The sequence below is a fragment of the Stenella coeruleoalba genome (genome assembly GCF_951394435.1).
Source record: "Stenella coeruleoalba genome assembly, chromosome: 4".
NCBI lineage: Eukaryota > Metazoa > Chordata > Mammalia > Artiodactyla > Delphinidae > Stenella > Stenella coeruleoalba.
In genome coordinates this window covers 44,765,332-44,787,619 of record NC_137149.1, presented here as the reverse complement: position 1 = coordinate 44,787,619, position 22,288 = coordinate 44,765,332, and the positions used below count along the sequence as shown (strand labels likewise).

The 22,288-nt window shown below is 35.3% G+C and overlaps 1 protein-coding gene across 24 annotated transcripts in view; it reads left to right on the top strand.

The window, feature by feature from the left end:
* The window catches only part of LCORL (ligand dependent nuclear receptor corepressor like), a 167,035-nt gene that overhangs the window by 95,825 nt on the left and 48,922 nt on the right, over positions 1 to 22,288 (top strand). For 23 of the 24 annotated variants that reach the window (XM_079920917.1, XM_079920920.1, XM_079920916.1 and 20 more), the window contains one exon: positions 15,334 to 15,585. In XM_079920917.1, coding sequence (XP_079777043.1) covers positions 15,334 to 15,585 — 252 coding nt within the window. Of the gene's footprint in view, positions 1 to 15,333; positions 15,586 to 22,288 lie in introns of those variants that run through there. The other variant, XM_079920921.1, reaches the window with a different exon arrangement.

Genomic DNA, 22,288 nt, shown 5'->3' with positions numbered 1-22,288 from the left:
TATGGACATACATGGAGCCCCAAACCCAATCATTGCAAATTTTGAAACCTTGTAAACATTTTTTCAAGTATACTCAAAATTTTATAAAAACTGACTGCATTTTGTGCCATTAAGAAGTTATCAACATGTAAAAACTGATATCACACAGACCATATTTCTTGATACAGTTCAGTAAAGATGGCAGTCAGTAACAAAAAAGACAACTTTCATGGAATAAGTTTGTGCATATGGAAATATTATATTTCTAAGTAATTTATGGGATAAAGAAGGAATCCTAATGGCTATCAGAATATATTTGGCACTAAATAATATTAAAAATATATTTTAAAGCTTATAAGACTTATAGGATTTGATAGAAGGAGATTTATAGCCTTAAATTTCTATATTAAGCAAAAGATTGGAAATTTAGTAAGTCAGCGGAGCATCTAAGTGAAGGAGTTTTTTTTTTTTTTTTAAGTAACGCTAAGGGACTTCCTTGGTGGTGCAGTGGTTAAGAATCCGCCTGCCATTGCAGGGGACACAGGTTCGAGCCCTGGTCTGGAAAGATCCCACATGCTGCGGAGTAACTAAGCCCATGTGCCACAACTACTGAGCCTGCGCTCTAGAGCCTGCAAACCACAACTACTGAGCCCGTGAGCTGCAACTACTGAAGCTTGCGCACCTAGAACCTGTGCTCCACAACAAGAGAAGCCACCACAATAAGAAGCCTGCGCACCGCAACAAAGAGTAACGCCTGCTCACTGCAACTAGAGAAAGCCCACGCGCAGCAATGAAGACCCAACGCAGCCAAAAATAAATAAATAAAATACAAAATAAAATAAAGTAACCCTAAATAATTAGGAGAAAGGCAGACAAGATATCAACAAAACTGGTGAAATAATATGCAAAGATAAAATAGAAAAGATAAAGTTAAAACAATTTTTTTAAAAAGGCTATTAAAGTGAAAATGTCAGAATTTGCTGGTATCTGAAATTTTACATCCTAAAATTCTAGGAATTTAATGCTTCAAGTATTTTGCTCATTTTTAAAGTTTTTGGTCTAGGGAGATTTCCCAAATTATTGTCTTTAATTTTTTTCTCCTGATAGGGATTGTTAGAAAATAGTTGCATTATATAAAAATTATGTAATTAGGTTACTTCTTTTTGAGGACTATGTGATAAGCACTGGGTAAGCACTCTCTATACATTAGTTCATTTAATCCTTGAAGCAACTCCTTTAGACACTATTAGTAAAACTGCTTTACAGATAAAGAGATTATGGCTTATAAAGTAACTTACACAACGTTATACAGCCTGTAATCAGCAGAGCTGAAATTTGATTCCAGGTGTATCTGATTACAATGATGTATTTCCAACCATTCTTCTATATTGCCTTCCAGTGTACTATTTATTATGGGTTAAAAATATACTAAGTTTGGTGGTTCTCCAAGAGTGATACATGGAACTCTTGGGTCTCTAAGAATCATTGAAGGAATCTGCAAGGTCAAAACTTTATAAAATATGATTCTAAGATGTTATTTGCCACTTTTGCTGTGTTGACCTTAAAACTGATGGTGCAAGAGCAATGTTGGTTAAAATTACTGGTACCCCAGCATGAGTCAAACCAGTGGCACTAAACTCTACCTAGTAGTCCTTGTGTTCTTCAGCACCGCACACATTGTAGTAAAAAAAAGGGCTATTACACTTAAGAATGCCCCTGATGAAGGAATAAAATTGTTTTAATTTATGAAATTTTAACCCTTGGGTTAGACATTTTTAAAAATATTCTGTACAATTAAATGTGAAGTACTCAAAATATTTCTCTTGCATACCAAATTACATTGGTTGTCTTGAGGACAAAAAACTTTGTTAAGGGCCTTAACTCATAAATAGTATTTATTAATATCTGTGTCAAATAATATAGCAGTGAACTTCATAAAGCAGAAACTTGAGAGAATTCAGAGTAAAGGACAAACACCTCAGGTGTATTAACATGTTACTTTCAGTCCTAGATCGGTAAAGTGGATCTAAAATAAGTAAGAAGGGGGCCAGGGCAGGGGTTGCGGGGCCGGGGATCGGGACGTCCCAGTGGCGACAGCGGGAGGCAGCCGGGAGGAGTAACATAACAATGGCTGCCCAAGGAGAACCCCAAGTTCAGTTCAAACTTGTATTGGTTGGTGATGGTGGTACTGGTAAAACTACATTTGTGAAACGTCATCCGACTGGTGAATTTGAGAAGAAGTATGTAGCTACCTTGGGTGTTGAGGTCCATCCCCTTGTGTTCCATACCAGCAAAGGACCTATTCAGTTCAATGTATGGGATACAGCTGGTCAGGAGAAATTTGGTGGACTGAGAGATGGCTATTATATCCAAGCTCAGTGTGCCATTATAATGTTTGATGTAACATCGAGAGTTACTTACAAGAACCTGCATAGAAATCTGGTACGAGTGTGTGAGAACAGTGGTGGTAGGAAAACTGGACAACTAAATGTAAAAGAATGAAATTAGAACACTCCCTAACACCATACACAAAAAGAAACTCAAAATGGATTAAAGACCTAGATGTAAGGCCAGACACTATCAAACTCTTAGAGGAAAACATAGGCAGAACACTCCATGACATAAATCACACCAAGATCCTTTTTGACCCACCTCCTAGAGAAATGGAAATAAAAACAAAAATAAACAAATGGGACCTAATGAAACTTAAAAGTTTTTGCACAGCAAAGGAAACCATAAACAAGATGAAAAGACAACCCTCAGAATGGGAGAAAATATTTGCAAATGGAGCAACTGACAAAGGATTAATCTCCAAAATTTACAAGCAGCTCATGCAGCTCAACATCAAAAAACAAACAACCCAATCCAAAAATGGACAGAAGACCTAAATAGACATTTCTCCAAAGAAGATATACAGATTGCCAACAAACACATGAAAGAATGCTCAACATCACTAATCACTAGAGAAATGCAAATCAAAACTACAATGAGATATCATCTCACACTGGTCAGAATGGCCATCAAAAAATCTACAAACAATTAATGCTGGAGAGGGTGTGGAGAAAAGGGAATCCTCTTGCACTGTTGGTGGGAATGTAAATTGATACAGCCACTATGGAGAACAGTATGGAGGTTCCTTAAAAAACTACAAATAGAACTACCATATGACCCAGGAATCCCACTACTGGGCATATACCCTGAGAAAACCATAATTCAAAAAGAGTCATGTACCAAAATGTTCATTGCAGCTCTATTTACAATAGCCAGGACATGGAAACAACCTAAGTTTCCATCAACAGATGAATGGCTAAAGAAGATGTGGCACATATATACAATGGAATATTACTCAGCCTTAAAAAGAAACGAAATTGAGTTATTTGTAATGAGGTGGGTGGGCCTAGAGTCTGTCATACAGAGTGAAGTAAGTCAGAAAGAGAAAAACAAATACTGTATGCTAACACATATATATGGAATCTAAAAAAAAAAAAAGTCATGAAGAACCTAGGGGCAAGACGAGAATAAAGATGCAGACCTACTAGAGAATGGACTTGAGGATACAGGGAGGGGGAAGGGTAAGCTGGGACAAAGTGAGAGAGTGGCATGGACATATATACACTACCAAATGTAAAATAGATAGCTAGTGGGAAGCAGCTGCATAGCACACGGAGATCAGCTCGGTGCTTTGTGACCACCTAGAGGGGTGGGATAGGGAGTGTGGGAGGGAGACGCCAGAGGGAAGAGATATGGGGACATATGTATATGTATAACTGATTCACTTTATTATGAAGCAGAAACTAACACATCATTGTCAAGCAATTATACTCCAATAAAGATGTTAAAAAAAAATACAATGTGTAATCCTAGATTGCAACCTGAGATTGGGGAGGAAAAAGCTGTAAAGGAGATAATGAGGAAAGTTGGGGACTATATTTTTTGTGTTAAATTCTTTGAAAGGGGTGATGGCATTATAGTTATGTATCATAATGTTCTTGTTCTTTATTTCTTAAGTAGAGTTAAAGCTTCATGATATCTGCAACTTTCAAATGCTTCACCCATAAATAACCTGTGTGTGTGAGTTTATGTGTAAATCCAATGACGCAAAATGTCAATAGTTGTTGAATCCATAGAGGTAAAATTTTGTGGAAGTACATTGTACTCTTCTTTCAACTTTTCTGTAGATTGAAATTTTTAGAAAAAAAATATTTGGGGAAGAATAGGAGGCAAGGGCAACAACTGTACACCATAAGTGGTTCAGTAGAACTATGCTTTCCTTCTTACCTTTTGTTATATCATTATCTGCACTAATATGATATTTGTCATTAAATGATACCAATGTGTGTCAGAAGTCTTCATGTTAAATAAAGTGCTACAAGTATTAATTGTTAATACATATCAAACATGGAGAGAAGGGAAATGGATTTTGGAGAAAGAGAAGATAAGAAAAATACCATCATCCTGGTCTTTAAAATTTTTGTTGGATTAGTGACCAATATTATCCACTTTGACAGTCTCATAATTGAGACAGCCTACACAGATATTCTTAGATTGGTCCTAAGAGCAACTCTCTCTCTAGGTAAATAGTAGCATTATATGCTACCTATGAGTGTGGAAGAATACTGAACAAAGGAGTGAATACAAGGAAGTTGGAATCAGTTGGTTCTGGTGATTCACATCTCTCCCATATGTAAAATACACTCACCCCTGCCCAAGACCTCCAAAAGTCTTATCTTATTACAACATCATCTCAGAGACCACACTCTTGTTATCTAACTCAGTTTCAGATACAAATGAAGTTCCTTGAGTGTAGTTCCTTTGGTATAGCACTTCAAATATAGTTTCTCTTGATCTGTAGACCTTTAAAAGTAAAAAGGCAAATTACTTGCTCACACACACCCAACATACAATGTTAGGATAGGCATAGGATAACCACTGTAAACACTCTTGTTCAAAAATGGCAAAATGGGGTGCACACAGGGGTCACTGTTCCATAGCAATCCTGAAATCCAGCTGGGCAAATGTTGGAAGTTATTCGATTAGATCTTAAGGAAAAATTCTTTATGGCTCTTGAATCTGCCTTCTGGGCTCTAAGTTCCACTTTCTAATTTATCCTTTCTTCCTATTTTTTTAAATTGAGTTATAATTCACATACAATAAAATTCACTTTTTTAAAGTATAAAATTCAGTGGTTTTTAGTACACTCATTAACAAAGTTTTGCAACCATCACCGCTGTCTGATTCCAGAACATTTTCTTCACCCTGAAAAAGAAACCCATTACTAGATGAACACTCACTCATCATTCTCTTACTCTTCTCCAGGCTTTGGCAACCACTAATCTAATAGATTTCTCTCTTTGTAGATTTGCCTGTTTTAAACATTTCATATAAATGAAATTGCACTATGTGCAGCCTTCATTTAGCATGTTTTTGAGGTTCATTCTTGTTATAACATGCATCAGTTCATTTCTTTCTATGATTGAATAATTATTGTATGGATATACCACATTTTATTTATACATTCACCAGTTGACATTCATTTGGGTTGTTTCTACTTTTTGGCTGTTGTGAATAATGCTGCTGTGAACATTCATACATACTTTTTTTTTTTTTTTAATATAAAGGAAATGGTTCTTGCCTTTATTTATTTATTTATTTTTGGCTGTGTTGGGTCTTCGTTTCTGTGCGAGGGCTTTCTCCAGTTGTGGCGAGCGGGGGCCACTCTTCATCGCGGTGCGCGGGCCTCTCACCATCGCGGCCTCTCTTGTTGCGGAGCACAGGCTCCAGACGCGCAGGCTCAGCAGCTGTGGCTCACGGGCCCAGTTGCTCCGCGGCATGTGGGATCCCCCCGGACCAGGGCTCGAACCCGCGTCCCCTGCATTGGCAGGCGGACTCTCAACCGCTGCGCCACCAGGGAAGCCCCATACATACTTTTGATTGAACATATGTTTTCGGTTTTCGTAGTTATATACCTAGAGGTGGAATTTGCTGGGTCATATGGTAATTCTGTGTTTACATTTTTTAATGTGTTTTCAGAATTATTTTCCAAAATGGCTGCACCATTTTACATTCCCACCTACCGTGTATGAGGACTCAGATTTCTCCACATTCTCACTCGCACTTGTTATCTGCACTTTTTATTATAATTCTCCTTCAAGGTGTGAAATGGTATCTCATTGTGCTTTTGATTTGCATTTCCCTAAAGACTAATGATGTTAATCAACTTGTCATGTGCTTACTGGTCATTAGTAATATCTTCTTTGGACAAATGTCTACTCAAATCATTTGCTGTTTTTTTATTTGGGCATTTGTCTTTTTATTGTTGGGTTATAAGAGTTCTTTATATACTTGGACAGTAGACCCTTATCAGACATGTGATTTGTAAATATTTACTCCTATTCTGTGGACTCTCTTCACTTAGTGTCCTTTGAAGTACAGAAGTTTTAAATTTTAATCAAGTTCATTATATCTATTTTTTTCTCTTGTTACTTGTGTTTTAGTGTCGAATCTAAGGAATCATTGCCTTAATCTAAGGCCATGAAGATTTACATGTATGTTTTCTTTCAGATTCTTATAGTTTTAGCTCCTACATTTAGGTCATTGATGCATTTTGAGTTAATTATTCTATATGGTATGAGGTGAAGGTCCAGTTTCATTATTATTATTATTATTATTTTTTTTTTTTATTTTGGTACGTGGGCCTCTCACTGTTGTGGCCTCTCCCATTGCGGAGCACAGGCTCTGGACGCGCAGGCTTAGCGGCCATGGCTCACGGGCCCAGCCGCTCCGTGGCATGTGGGATCTCCCCAGACCGGGGCACGAACTCGTGTCCCCTGCATCGGCAAGTGGACCCTCAACCACTGCGCCACCAGGGAAGCCCCAGTTTCATTATTTTGCATGTAAATATCCAGTTGTCCTAGCATAGTTTGTTGAAAAGACAATGATTTCCCCCACTGAATTGTCTTGGTACTCTTATCAAAAATAGATTAATGGTTTATCTTGGGGCTCAGTTCTACTCTATTAATCTATATGTCTATCCTTAGGACATTAACATCTAGGCTTGATTATTATACTTTATAGTAAGTTTTGAAATCAGGAATTGCTAATCCTCCAGTTTAGTTCTTTTTCAGGATTATTTTGGCTATTCTGGATTCCTTGCATTTCAGTATGCTTTTTAGAATCACCTTGTCAGTTTATACAAAAATGCCAGCTAGGGGCTTCCCTGGTGGCGCAGTGGTTGGGGGTCCGCCTGCCGATGCAGGGGATGCGGGTTTGTGTCCCGGTCCGGGAGGGTCCCACATGCTGCAGAGCAGCTGGGCCCATGAGCCGTGGCCGCTGAGCCTGTGCGTCCGGAGCCGGTGCTCCGCAATGGGAGAGGCCGCAACAGTGAGAGAGGCCTGCGTACCGCAAAAAAAAAAAAAAAAAAAATGCCAGCTAGGGTTTTGATAGGGATTGTGTTGAATTTGTTGATCAATTTGGGGAGTTCTTATCATGTAACAATAGTAAGCCTTCCAGTTCATGAACACAGGATGTATTTCTGTTTATTTATGTTTTGTCAAACGTATTCCTGTTAAGTCTTTTCTTCCTAATACTGTTGTAAATGGAATTATTTTCTTAATTATTTCCTTTTAGAATTGTTTAGTGCCATTGTATAGAAGTAAAATTGATTTTTGTATATTGATATGGCATCCTGTAACCTTGCTGAACTTACTAGTTCTAAAATTTTGTGTGTGTGGATTCCTAACAAATTTGTATATACAACATTATGTTATCTGTAAAAAGAGTTTTACTTCTACTTTTTCAATCCAAATTACTTTTATTTCTTTTTCCTGCCTAATTGCACTGGCTAGAACCTCCAGTACATGTTGAATAGAAGTAATGAGAGCAAGGACAAGAGTCCTTCTCTTGTTCTCATATTATGGGGGAAACTTTCAATGTTTCACCATTAAGTGTGATGTTACCTGTAGATTTTTCATAGATGCTCTTTCGTAGATTGAGGTAGTTTCCTTCTATTCCTAGTTTGTACATTGTTTTTATCATGAAAAGGTATCAAGTGCTTTTCTACATCTATGGAGATTATTATGTGGATTTTGTTCTTTATTAATACGTTACATTACATTGCCTGATTGGTTTTCATATGTTGAACTAACCTTGTATTCTTGTGATTCTTGGTCTTGATGTATAATCCTTTTTTTTTTAACTTCTTTTTTGTAGTATAATTGCTTTACAATGGTGTGTTAGTTTCTGCTTTATAACAAAGTGAATCAGGTATACATATACATATATCCCCATATCTCCTCTCTCTTGCGTCTCCCTTCCACCCTCCCTATTCCACCCCTCTAGATGGTCACAAAGCACCGAGCTTATCTCCCTGTGCTATGCAGCTGCTTCCCACTAGCTATCTATTTTACATTTGGTAGTGTATATAAGTCCATGCCACTCTCTCACTTCGTCCCAGCTTACCCTTCCCCCTCCTGGTGTCCTCAAGTCCATTCTCTACATCTGCGTCTTTATTCCTGTCCTGCCCCTAGGTTCTTCAGGAACAGTTTTTTTTTCTTTTCAGATTCCACACAATGAGTTAGCATATGGTATTTATTTTTCTCTTTCTGACTTACTTCACTCAGTGTGACAGACTCTGGGTCCATCTGTCTCACTACAAATAACTCAGTTTTGTTTCTTTTTATGGCTGAGTAATACTCCATTGTGTATATGTGCCACATCTTCTTTATCCATTCATCTGTCGATGGACACTTAGGTTGTTTCCATGTCCTGGCTATTGTAAATAGAGCTACAGTGAACATTTTGGTACATGACTCTTTTTGAATTATGGTTTTCTCAGGTTACATACCCAGTAGTAGGATTGCTGGGTTGTATGGTAGTTCTATTTTTAGGTTTTTAAGGAACCTCCATACTGTTCCCTGAAGTGGCTGTATCAATTTACATTCCCACCAGCAGTGCAAGAGTGTTCCCTTTTCTCCACATCCTCTTCAGCATTTATTGTTTGTAGATTTTTTGATGATGACCATTCTGACTGGTGTGGGATGATATGTCATTGCAGTTTTGATTTGCATTTCTCTAATGATTAGTGATGTTGAGCATCCTTTCATGTGTTTGTTGGCAATCTGTATATCTTCTTTGGAGAAATGTCTATTTAGGTCTTCTGCCTATTTTTGGATTCGGTTGTTTGTTTTTTTGATATTGAGCTGCACGAGCTGCTTGTAAATTTTGGAGATTAATCCTTTGTCAGTTGCTTCATTTGCAAATATTTTCTCCCATTCTGAGGGTTGTCTTTTCATCTTGTTTACGGTTTCCTTTGCTGTGCAAAAGCTTTGAAGTTTCATTAGGTCCCATTTGTTTATTTTTGGTTTTTTTTCCATTTCTCTAGGAGGTGGGTGAAAAGGGATCTTGTTGTGATTTATGTCATGGAGTATTCTGCCGTTTTCCTCTAAGAGTTTTATAGTGTCTGGCCTTATGTTTAGTTCTTTAATCCATTTTGAGTTTCTTTTTGTGTATGGTGTTAGGGAGTGTTCTAATTTCGTTCTTTTACATGTAGCTGTCCAGTTTTCCCAGCACCACTTATTGAAGAGGCTGTCTTTTCTCCATTGTATATTCTTGCCTCCTTTATCAAAAATAAGGTGACCATTTGTGCATGGGTATATCTCTGGGCTTTCTATCCTGTTCCATTGATCTATATTTCTGTTTTTGTGCCAGTACCATACTGTCTTGATTACTGTAGCTTTGTAGTATAGTCTGAAGTCAGGGAGCCTGATTCCTCCAGCTCCGTTTTTCGTTCTCAAGATTGCTTTGGCTATTCGGGGTCTTTTGTGTTTCCATACAAATTGTGAAATTTTTTGTTCTGGTTCTGTGAAAAATGCCATTGGTAGTTTGATAGGGATTGCATTGAATTTGTAGATTGCTTTGGGGAATAGAGTCATTTTCACAGTGTTGATTCTTCCAATCCAAGAACATGGTATATCTCTCCATCTGTTTGTAGCATCTTTAATTTCTTTCATCAGTGTCTTACAGTTTTCTGCATACAGGTCTTTTGTCTCCTTAGGTAAGTTTATTCCTAGGTATTTTATTCTTTTTGTTGCAGTGGTAAATGGGAGTGTTTCCTTAATTTCTCTTTCAGATTTTTCATCATTAGTGTACAGGAATGCCAGAGATTTCTGTGCATTAATTTTGTTTCTGTGCATTAATTTTGTATCCTGCCACTTTACCAGATTGATTGATTAGCTCTAGTAGTTTTCGGATAGCATCTTTAGGATTCTCTATGTATAGTATCATGTCATCTGCAAACAGTGACAGCTTTACCTCTTCTTTTCCGATTTGGATTCCTTTTATTTCTTTTTCTACTCTGATTGCTATGGCTAAAACTTCCAAAACTATGTTGAATAATAATGGTGAGCGTGGACAACCTTGTCTTATTGTATAATCCTTTTTATGTGTTGCCTGTTTCTGTGTGATAGGAGAGTTGGCCCTTGAACAATGTGATGGATAGGGGCTGGCCCCTCATGCAGTTGAAAATCTGTGTATGACTTATGGTCAGCCCTCTGTATTTGCATTTCCACATCCAGAGATTCAACCAGTCACAGATTGTGTAGTACTGTAGTATTTACTGTTGAAAAAATCCACATATAAGTGGACCCGCACAGCTCAAACCCATGTAGCTCAAGGGTCAACTGGATTTTTGTCTATTCATCATGGATAGTTTTCATTTCGTTTAGTAGTTTTCTTTTCATGTAATTTCTTTGTCCAGGTTTGGTATCAGGCTAATATTGTCCTCATAGAATGAGTTGGGAAGTGTTCTCATCTCTTGTTTTGGAGTTTGTGAAGGATTGGTTTTCATTCCTCTTTAAATGTCTAATAGTATTCACCAGTAAATCTGTTTGTCCCTGGGCTTTTCTTTGTGGCAAGATTTTTGGTTACTAATTCAGTCTTTTTACTTGCAGGTCCAGGTTTTACTGTTACTTCTTGAGTGAGTTTGATAGTTTGTGTCTTTCTAGCAATTTGGCCATTTCATCTAGGATACCTAATGTGTTGATGTATAGCTTTTTTCTTTTCTTTTTTTTTTTTTTTGGTAGTATTTCTTGATTACCTTTAATGTTAATGCTGATAATGCTTCCTTCATTTCTGATTTTACAAACTTAAGTCTATTCTGGTTTTTATTCTTGGTCAAATTTTTGATCTTTTCAAAGAACCAACTTTTGGTTTTATTGCTCTTCTCTGTTGTCTTTCTATTCTCTATCTTATTTTTTTCTGCCCTAACTTTTTATTTATTTTCTTCTCTGTGCTTGCTTTGGGTTTAATTTTTGATTCGTTTTCTCTTAAGGAGGAAGGTTAGGTTATTGGGTTACTGGGTTGAATTTTTTTTAATATATGTGTTTATTGCTATAAATTGCTCTCTAAACACTGCTTTAGCTTCATCACATAACTTTTGCTGTGTTGTTTTCCTTTTCAGTCATTTGGGAGTTGATTGGTCTTGAGAATCTTCTTCCCAGTTCAGTCATTTGGCTGTTTGCAGGAGACTTCAGTTCCTTTCCTTGTGAGCCTCCTCAGTGCCGCTCACAGGACAGCTTTCTCCAGAGTGAGTGATGAGAGAGCAAGAGGACAGAATAGTGTGGGTGGGGGTCACAGCGAACACCAGTATTCAGAGTATCCAGGGTAGAAACCATATTCTTTTATACCCTAATCTTGGAAGTGACATACACTTCTGCAGTATGTTATTATTAATCACACATTCCACCCTTAATACAATGTGGAAGGGACTACACAACCCTGGAAACCAGGAGGTGGGAGTGGGAATCATTAAGGACCATCTTGAAACTGGCTACTACAAACAACTTGCTAAACTCTTGAATTAGATAAATTTGGAAAATGAAGAGATAGGGCAAAAATAAATTATTTCTATCTTCTTGGGGCATACCATTTCCATTTGGCAACATATTTTCTCTTCTAGCCCAGGGTTTGTGAGTTGCCTGAATTTTGAAACTATCTGAGTTTATATCCCTGGCCTAGATCTTTAGTTAATTCAGTTTTTTTTTTATAGTTTTGATAATTTGCACAAGTATTCTAGAAGGCTCACTAATCAGCAGCTGAGCAGCATTTTCTTTGTCTCTTTCTCTTTTTTATCTTGTTTGTTTGTTTTTTGCCACGTCCTTTGGTCTCACACATAGACTTATTCCCAATATAAACAAAAACTGAGTAGATGAATAGAGTAAAGTAGCATTATCTATTCTGCTTTAAACTTAGCTCTAAACTCAATTCTAAAGTATAGCCCTAGTCACATGATATGTCTGATCATATTTCTGTTGTTTTTTGATAAATATAATTATTTTGAATTGATAAAGTGATATTAGCCAATACATTACAGGATAATTAACCAAAATACCTAGAAGTAAATCAGTATCTCCTTTTAACACATAATTCAAAGCAAGATTAGGTTTGAAAAAAGATGGAAAAGAGTGTTCACAGATGCCTTCAAGGATTCCTGGAAGTAATAGTCAAGAAATGGTATAAACTGGGAATCCTTATGTGTAACATGGAAATTTCTCGTTTTGTTACAAATCACTTTAGTTGGGTTACATGTGCTAATACTATCTATTCTGGAGCACAGTATATCACATGGGCTTAGAAATTATGTCCTTTGTGTTTTCCCAGCTAGTTAATAATTTTACATATTAACCTAGTTAGTTAATATTTTTACTTATTTGACATTTTATGATTTACGTAAAATGTAACTGCTTGGCCTGCATCTTTTTGTTTCTGTTATTTTCACTATAACCTAAGATAACAGTGGAGTAAATGTCAGCTATTAAAATGACAAGTACAGGAGTTCAGTATTTTATCTACAATCTCATATAACTTTAAAATATCCTGTGAGCAAGACTTATTATGACTACCAAGGTTCTATTATCATTTCCATTTTTACGAACAGAGAAACTAAAACACGGAGGGGTATGTAACTAGCCTGAATTCAGGAAGATGGCTAAGATTTCAATCTATAGCTAAGTCTTTCTTTTTTCATTAAAATACAGTTGACAATATTACTTTAGTTTCAGGTATACTATGGAGTGATTCACATTTACATGCATGATGAAATGATCACCATAATAAGTCTAGAAAGCAACTGTCCTCATACAAAGTTAATACAGTATTATTGACCATATTCCTTGCGTTGTATATTCTCATTTATATGTGGACTCTAAGAAACAAAACAAAAACAAACTAAGCTAAAACAGACTCATAGTTACAGAGAACAAACAGGTGGTTGCCAGAGGGGAGGAGTGTTGGCGGATGAAATAGGTGAAGGGGGAAATTAAGAGGTACAAACCTCCAGTTATAAAATAAATGAGCCACGGGCATGTGATATATACAGTTGACCCTTGGACAACGTGGGGGTTAGGAGCACTGACCCTCTGCACAGTGAAAAATGAGTCTAACTTGGCAGCGGGCCCTCCATACTCGGGGTTCCACATCTGCAGACTGACCAACCATGGACTGTGCAGTACCGTAGTATGTATTTATTGGAAAAAATCCATGTCTGTGTGTACCCGCACAGTTCAAACGCATGTTGCTCAGTGCTCAACTGTATAGCCAAGTCTTTTTTTCTCGTACTCAGAAACAAATAGTACCTCTCTTCCCTTCTGGGCTCTAAACAAAGAATAAATGTGAGGACTATAATGTTACTTTTTTTATAGGCCCGTAATCCCTTCTCAAATGTTTTTTCAGAATTCAGTGTTCTTTGTTTTGAAAGAGCTAATGTAATGGAGATGTTTATTATGTAACATCTCCAGCAGGTCCAAAACAGCACCCTGTGATCAAATATATTGATATTTCTGCAGGACCATAAACAGATTGATGTCGGCTGAGGTCACATTTTGCTATCAGATATGGTGGAGGTAGTTTTGTTGCCTTTCCTCACCTTTAAATAGTATGTTTTCTAATCTTCTTGCATTTTAGAATCATGGATCTATAAAAGTAGATGCTAGTTGGAGGACTTGCCTTTAGATCTCTTAGACAATTGCTCCATCTAATACTGAACCCCAAAACTAAGGAGACTCAACCCTTCAGTCTCAGACAGCCCAGGATCAGGGCAGGCCTGTTCACACAGCACTGATCTGCCTGGGGAAGAGTTGAGGCATTTAAGGAGCAGAGGAGCATGTTGGTTTGGCCAAAAGTTCGTTTGGGTTTTTCCATAACATCTTACAGAAGAACCCAAACAAACTTTTTGGCCAACCCATTATCTCTAGAAGTAGGCCCACTTCTAAGAGGAAGAAGTATGGAGCCTAACCAAATACACTTAGTCATCCTTCCTAGTTCACCAATCATTCTGCCTCTGAAGGAGCAGAGTAAATAAAAGGATTGGGGTGAGGCCAGTAGTGTGTGTGTGAAAAAAGCCACCACCATCCAATATTAAAACTATTTATTACTTATTATATACTGTGTTTATAAGTGGTCTGTCTTTATTCCACACCTCTTACAAAATCATTCAATTGTTTTTACCTCTTGTACAGGTTTCAAGCAGAATTGTATATGACTGCTGTCCTTTATTTTGGTTGTAGCTGACCAACATGTTTTGGGACCAAGGACTGATTAAGACCCTCAGTAGTGGTACTGCTGTTTTTATAGGGAAATCTTAGTAGATGTGCACTGAAATATTTAAGAGTGAAATCTCGTAATTCTGCAATTTACTTTCCGGTAGTTCTGCAAACCAATAAAAGTAAAAAGAAGGTGAATGTGGCAGAATGCTAACAATTCTTGAATCTTGGTAGAGGCTGTCTGTGTCATTGTAGTGTTCTTTATTTTTTTCTTTCTGATTGAAATTTCTCAATATGAAAAATTGAAAAAAGAAAAAAATCCTTGATGATGACATTTAGGCTATATATGAAGTGCACATTTGACAGAATTGAAGAATTAATGGTAATAAATAGTTACAGAGTTTAGATATTTTCTTTAATAGTTAATGTGTATACCTACTCTATTAGGTTAAAACTTGCTTGGTTACTTATATATACAATTTATGTTCACATACTAAGTGTCTTAGTATCTTGTAGAATACATTTGAATTAAAACTCTGAAAATAAGCTGTCTGTTTTTATGTCTAGTTGTTTATATTTTAGTTTGGGACCAAAAATATTTATTTTTAAGAAACAATTAAAAATGCCAAGTTTGGGGTTGATATAGTCTCATAATACTAATTAAACCAACAAGGTTTTTGTTGCTGAGTCCTAGAAACCATTTGCAATTATGGACTGAATCTGAGACTTGTGAAATCATTAATTTGTAATTAAGATAAATTTAAACATAGGTATTTTGCATTCTCTTTTTTAATTCTTATTATATTTATTTCTTCCCTAGATCTTCCTCAGAACTGTGATCCTAACATTCCCCTAGTTGCTCAGGAATTAATGAAAAAGATGATACGTCAGTTTGCAATTGAGTATATTTCAAAAAGTGGTAAAATTCAAGAGAATAGAAATGGTGCAATTGGACCAAGTCTAATATGTAAGAGTATCCAAATGAATCAAGCAGAAAACTCCCTTCAGGAAGAGCAGGAAGGCCCCTTAGACCTCACTGTGAATCGAATGCAAGAACAAAATACTCAGCAAGGTAAGATTTGTGTGTATGTGTGTGGTATGTGTGTGTATGTGTGTGTGTGACATATAATTTTATGTTTTAGTATTCTTAAATATATATAACCTTATATTCACAGAGAAATTTACTTCAGAAGTAATATTACTTGTAATTAACCTATGGAGTATGGACTAGAGAGAAGTGCTGAATTAGAGCTTTTGTATTACATTTGACTTTGTTTATAAAACTGGAAGTGAGAGTTTCTCTCAATGTTTTTTCACAGTAAAGTGTATGGTGAAAGAATTCTAGCAAGCAACCTAAAAGGAAAGTGTACAAATAAAAAGATATATATGATAAAAATGTATTTTTGTAATGTACAGCTGAGAACATTCATTAAGCACTTGCTGTTCAGTTTTTTGCACTTAGGTGAAAGATAAAAAGAAATAGATGACTTGTATTCAGTTGTTTATGATGTAACTAGGGAAAGAGAAAAGTTAATGCATGGGATAAATATAATTAACTATATGGAGATACATTTTTCATAAGAAGCATGAATGATGAGGCGGTATTGGTCTTATCTAATTGTTAACTGAAGGAAGAGTTGTGATTCTCAGAGGAAAAGAAGGAAGACCTTAAAGTGCTTGTGGAGGATGCCAAACAAGTGTTTGCCTGGAGAAGAGAGAACAAGTAGCTTTTGTTAATACAAGTTAAGGATAGTGTTGTCGGGCCTCAAAGCCAGAAAAAATGTCAGCATTAAGTTTGATTGCAGAAGGCAATGTGGTGTTGGAGACTGTAAAGAAGAGTACACTAGTCAGTGTTTAAAGAAGATAATCTTTTCACTGTGTAAGACATTAAAATTGAGAGAGGCTGAAATATGGAAATACTTTTCTCTTTTTGCTTCCCTAATTGTAGGTTGTTTGAGTTCATTTATGTAGTAAGATCTGAGAAATTTGAGATAATAATTAGGTAGGTTATAAGACAGAGAAAGAAATGTTGAAGATGATTTTGATGTAAGTCTTAAGGACAAAAATATATCAATACATTGAATTTTGGAAGTTAGAAAGCATGGGATTTTTAGAATTTTTGTTTGTCTTGCTTTTCCATGTTTCATACCCTCTTATATCTCTTCTCCTTTGTGGGAGGCAGTTCAGTGTTCTAAAGAGACTAAAACATAGGCTTTGGTATCTGTGACAGACTTGTGGTTGAAATCCCAGCTCTGCTACTTACGTTACATGAATAGTTAACTTTACCTACCAGAGCTTTAATTTCCTCATTTGTTACTTGGCAATAATAATAACAAACTCATTGGAGCAATATGAAAGTTAAATATAAAGTCACCAACTCATAAAAGATACTCAGACATTAGTCTCTCCCTACTCTCTACCTCCTGTTCCCTACCACCGCAGAAGAGAAGGCTTGGAAGTAACATGGTAGTTATCTGTAAATATTTGTATGGCTCTTCCACTAAAGTAGGACTGAACTTTCTCTGAATGGCCCAATGAGTAGAATTAGGATCGCTACCTAGAAGTTAGGTGGAAACAGATTTCAGGTCCATATAAGAAAGAATATTTCTAAAGATCAGACATTTTTTTTAAAGGGGAAAGGGGAAAAGATTCCCTGGTTGCCTTATCATTAGAGGCATTCAAAAGCATCAGATGAGTGGTTGGAATAGATGACATTTTAAAAGTAAATTTCCAGTCCTTACATTCTGTGATTCTATGAATTTAAGTAATAAGGCAGACCCAAGTATATATAGAAAATAAGTAACGTAGTTACTTATTTAAATTATTTTGATGTTCTAGACAAAGTGCACAAATATATATGTTAACATTCTGAGGCTGAAAAGTCATTTAGTTTAGTGTGGCCTGTAGTGTATAAAGCAAGGGAGAGAATGGTAATAGGTGAGGCTAAAGAAATAGGTAGGGGTAAGATTGTGAGAAAGCCATGTAGGAAATATTAAGGATTTTGACTTTTCTTAGGGCCCTAGAAAGCTGCTAGGTTTCTTTAAGCAGAGAGTAACAAATCAGATTTTCTTTTATAAAACTATTCTGCCGTGGTATAGATTGGTAAGCTCTAACTTTGTCTACTTGCATACCAAATTTTTTTTAATGTAGCACATGTATGTGTGTACCTATACACACCAGTACCTTATATGTACTAATATTTCCACAAATTAAAATTTTTAAGGTTGAAATAAAGATGTTGTAAACAATTTTTAAATGTCTTGCTAATCGTGGTGACTTCACCCCCAGTATCTTATTACACAATGTAGACTTTGGAGCGTTTCATTAGTAATAATACAAGGTATAAATGCTTATTTCAAATGGTTTCTTAAGAACTAAAAAAACTTTTGGACTGACTTCACTGTTCATACCTTATAGTATAATTAGTAAAATGCTCATACTAGTAGTAGCAGGATTAGTTCTGCCTTTGTTTGTCTATTATTTGCTAGTGCTAACTTTTTTCACATTATTCTCACTGTAATTTTGCAACAATACTCGTTTAAGTCATTTGTTCATTTTGTGATTTATTTTATTCAGATTAGATGCTGTAATCTGTAAATCCAGTAGATAATCTAGCCATAAATAATGTAGATAATTTATGGATTGTCTGACCTATAAATCTATAAAATTATTAATCCCAAATGGTTTTACAGGTAACTTTATATAACCTTAAGGCAGTAGATAATTCTTATCTTTTACAGACTATTTTAAAGAATAGAAAAGAGAAATATTGATATAATCTTTACCAAAACAAGGCATAGATAGCAAAAGAAAGAAAATTTGCAAGCTAGTCTTATTTACAAACCTAGGTACAAAAATTCTAAACAAAATGTTGGCAAATTGAATATAGTGAATTATAAAAACATTATAAATGTTTTTATAAATTATAAATGTTTATAAACATTATAAATGTTTATATAAATTATAAATCATAAAAATATTATAAATCATCTGTGGGGAAGCACAGATGATTCTGCATTTGAGACACCTTTATGATTTTACACATTACAAAAAAAAATCAGCCATATCATCCTAATAGATACAGAAAAAATTTACAAAAGCTGACACATTTATTATAAAAAATGCTTATCACCCCAAGAATAGATGAGTACTTCTGCTATGAGGGACATCATAACCAAATGATTTAAAGTAACAGACATGATAAAAATTTTCAACATTTTATGAGACGTCTTGACTCATGTAACGTGATGAGAAAAAAAGAAATATGAAAGTAAGCAATAATAAGTAATAGGTTATAAGGAAAGAATGAACAAAATTGTGATTACTTACAAACAGTATGATTGTGTATATAGAAAATATGAAAGAATATCTATGTAAAGTTTTAGAACTGATGAAAGAGTTCAGAAAAGGTACTACTCACAAGATTAGTATGATAACATCCAATTAGAAAATCCAGTTTTTAAAAAATCTTCTACAATAGCAACAAAAGCAGGAAAAACATTAAAACACCTAAGATTGAAGCTAATAAACTAAGACCTTATGGAGAACATTATAAAACTTTATTGAAGGTTATAAAAGAAGACTCCCAAAATGAGTGATTATATTTTAAATGAATGGGAAGACTCTAGAAGATAGCAGTTCATCTTTAATGTACTTAATAATTCAATGTCATTCTAGTCAAAATTCTGATAGGGTTTATTGTGAAAAATGACTTGCCAATCATAAAATTTATGAGTAAAACTTAAAAGAGCCAAGAATTACCAAGTCAAGGTGGTGAGGGACTTCTCTAAAACATATCAAGACTTTGTATAATAATTCAAACAGGGTGCTATGGGCCATATACAAATCACTAGGACAGATTAGCAAGCCCAGAAGAGATGTCATTATAAATCACCAGGATGATGGCCTGTTCAGTAAATAGTTCCAGGGCAATTGCTTAGCCACTTGGAGGGGGAAAAAAATGGATCCCTACCTTACACCGCTCACAAAAGTAATTTTAGTTGGGTTAAAGGGCTAAATGTTAAAAGCAAAACTAAAAGTTAGAAAAGATAAAGGATTATATCTTAATGAATTTAAAATAAGGAAGAATTTCTTAAGATGCAGAAATAACAATCCATGCAATAATTGTGTAAATTTGTACTAAAATGTAAAACTTAAGTGTTATAAACGTCACTGTGAAGAGAGTGAAAATTCAAGCCTCAAATTTGGAGACAGTATTTACAACTGATGTAACTAACAACCATTTAGCTAATCAAACAGAACTACAGCCAATGAGGAAAACATGACACCTTAGAAAAATAGGCAAAAACAGTTATCAGAAGATTACAGAATAACCAAATAAGCAAAGTAAAAGATGCTCAAAAGAATATCCTGCTCAGCCTTCATCCCAATATAGGGTTCTTTTATTCTGTCATATAAAAGATGGTAATTCAACCTCTGATTGACAATAAGTACATGCAAAAAATCGTTGTTTGACAGCTCTGACAATTAAGCTCCTATCTCTGAAACATCCACCCTTCATTTTATATTTCTTCCATCTGCAGTAATTATTTTACTCAATAGTACTGTAAATATTTGTAGAAATTATTGTATCTCCAGACTTCTCTTTCCCATGCTAACCTTTAGGGTTTTGGGGTTTCTTTTCCATCTGCAACAATATGAGAAAATTTTTCCTTTTACTTATTATTAGTGCTGTAAATATTTGTTGAAACTATTTTGTCTGTCTAAACTTCTGTTTCCATGCTAATCTTTATATAGCTTCTCTAATTGTTCTTCATAAATCAGTTTCCATACTTCTCATTTTCCTTGTCCTCTCTTCCACAAACTGTAGACTGACTTAAAATATTGTTGCCCTGAGAGATACATTCCTATTTGCCTCTCCATTGTACCTTCTAACCAGGTATTTCAAATATTAGAGAGATTTCTATGTGCACTTTCATTTCTGCAGATTTGTATAAATACTCTGAGCCTCAGAAACTGGGAGAAAGTAAGTTATGAATTCTTTTGTCCTGGAGCAGTAGCTTAAAAAACAGGTAGAAATAACATTAGCATAACCAAAAATAATTTTTTTTCGATTTTAATCTGGGCCCAAAGTAAAAGCTTCTCCTGAATTCCAAAGTACAGGAAGAAATTTGCAACTTACGGACCTTTATCATTATCGTGACAACCATGAAGAATTTACCAGTTCTGTACAAAACAAGATCAAATGTGGGCAGAGATGAAAGAGCAGCACTTCATTGGCCTTGGTGGTGGTGTTGTCTACCATGAGGTCCAGTGAATATTCTGGTAGAATCTTCATTATAGTAAATTTCTCACTTCATTGTAATTGTTTCCGTGTTTATCTCCCCACTGTAATCAACCTTTGGGCGCAGGAACCTGTGTATTCACTTTTGTATCCCCAGGGCGTGTATGATATATGACATATTGGATTTACTGGATTAAAAATCTTCACTATTTTCAAATGCTATTGACAGCTGAACTGAGAACTGATACCTGATCATTGGATTTATGGGTTTTTAGCAGTGAAATTTCTTATTTTAAACATATTGGATGGAAATTATCCTGAAATATCGTTATACTTTCTTAAACAACATATGGAACGTTGTGTCATGATGAACATTAATTATTGCACTGACCTGTAATGTCTTGACATTTTTAGAATTATTCTCCCTTAAGCTAACTGGCAACAGATTAAGTTAAAAATACTTTTAAGAAATTATTATTTCACATTGCTCAGTAGGCTAAACTTTGGAAATCATGTCTCCTAGATTGAATAAGATTTTTTTAAAAAATAAATTATGTATGAGACATATAAACTAGGCTTCAGGTAAATTTTATATTTCATTGAATGAAATATATAAATTTCAGTGATATGTTTAATTGTTATTAAGTATCCTTTGTTGCTGCTGCTGCCATTCTAGTCTGGTTTCTTGGCTGAGATTAAGGTAGGTGACACTGTCAGCTGAGATGTTAAACTATAATTAAAAGAGCAATGTATCATTTTATGATATCACGTATTATAAACTACGCTGTTTATAAATGAAGTTTGTTGTTACTCTGTTAGGAAAATACTGAATAGTTTGTTTTTTTTTAAATATCAATTCAGAAGATATTTCCATATCTACTAATGAAGGCAATAAAATTATCCATCTTGTTTCTCTATGCTGAACTTTTGTTTTCCAAGGCTGAAGACATATGGAAGAAAATGTTATGTTCCATGCTTGAGAAGATACCATATTTTAGTAAACCTGAAGAATAAAACATATCTAAATGATTCATGTCCCTTCTGATCTAACCTTCTCTAACTCTAGGGATAGACGAAACAGGTGGTTTTTTAAAATTCCAAATCAAAGCCATATCACTCATCTGCTTAAAAACACTTAAAAAAAAAAACAAAACAAAACACACACACACACACACACACACACACACTTTAATGGCTTTGAACTGTCCTTAGGATAAACTGTAAAATCCTAAACTCACCAAGATCCAGATCCTACCTATCTATTCAGTCTCATCTTGCACCTTTCTTTAGTCTTCATATTGGTTTTCTCTGTTTCTTGAATGTCATATACTCTGGCTTCAGAACATTTGTACATGCTTTTGCCTCTGTGTAGAAGCCACTCTACCCCCTACCCACACCAATTTTTTCTAAATAAATTTTACTTGGTTTTTCTTCAGGTCTCCATTTAAACATCACTTCTCTAAGAAAAACCAACCCCCACACCTCCTAAATTGGATGCACACAGACATAACACATGCATTCTTACTAATTA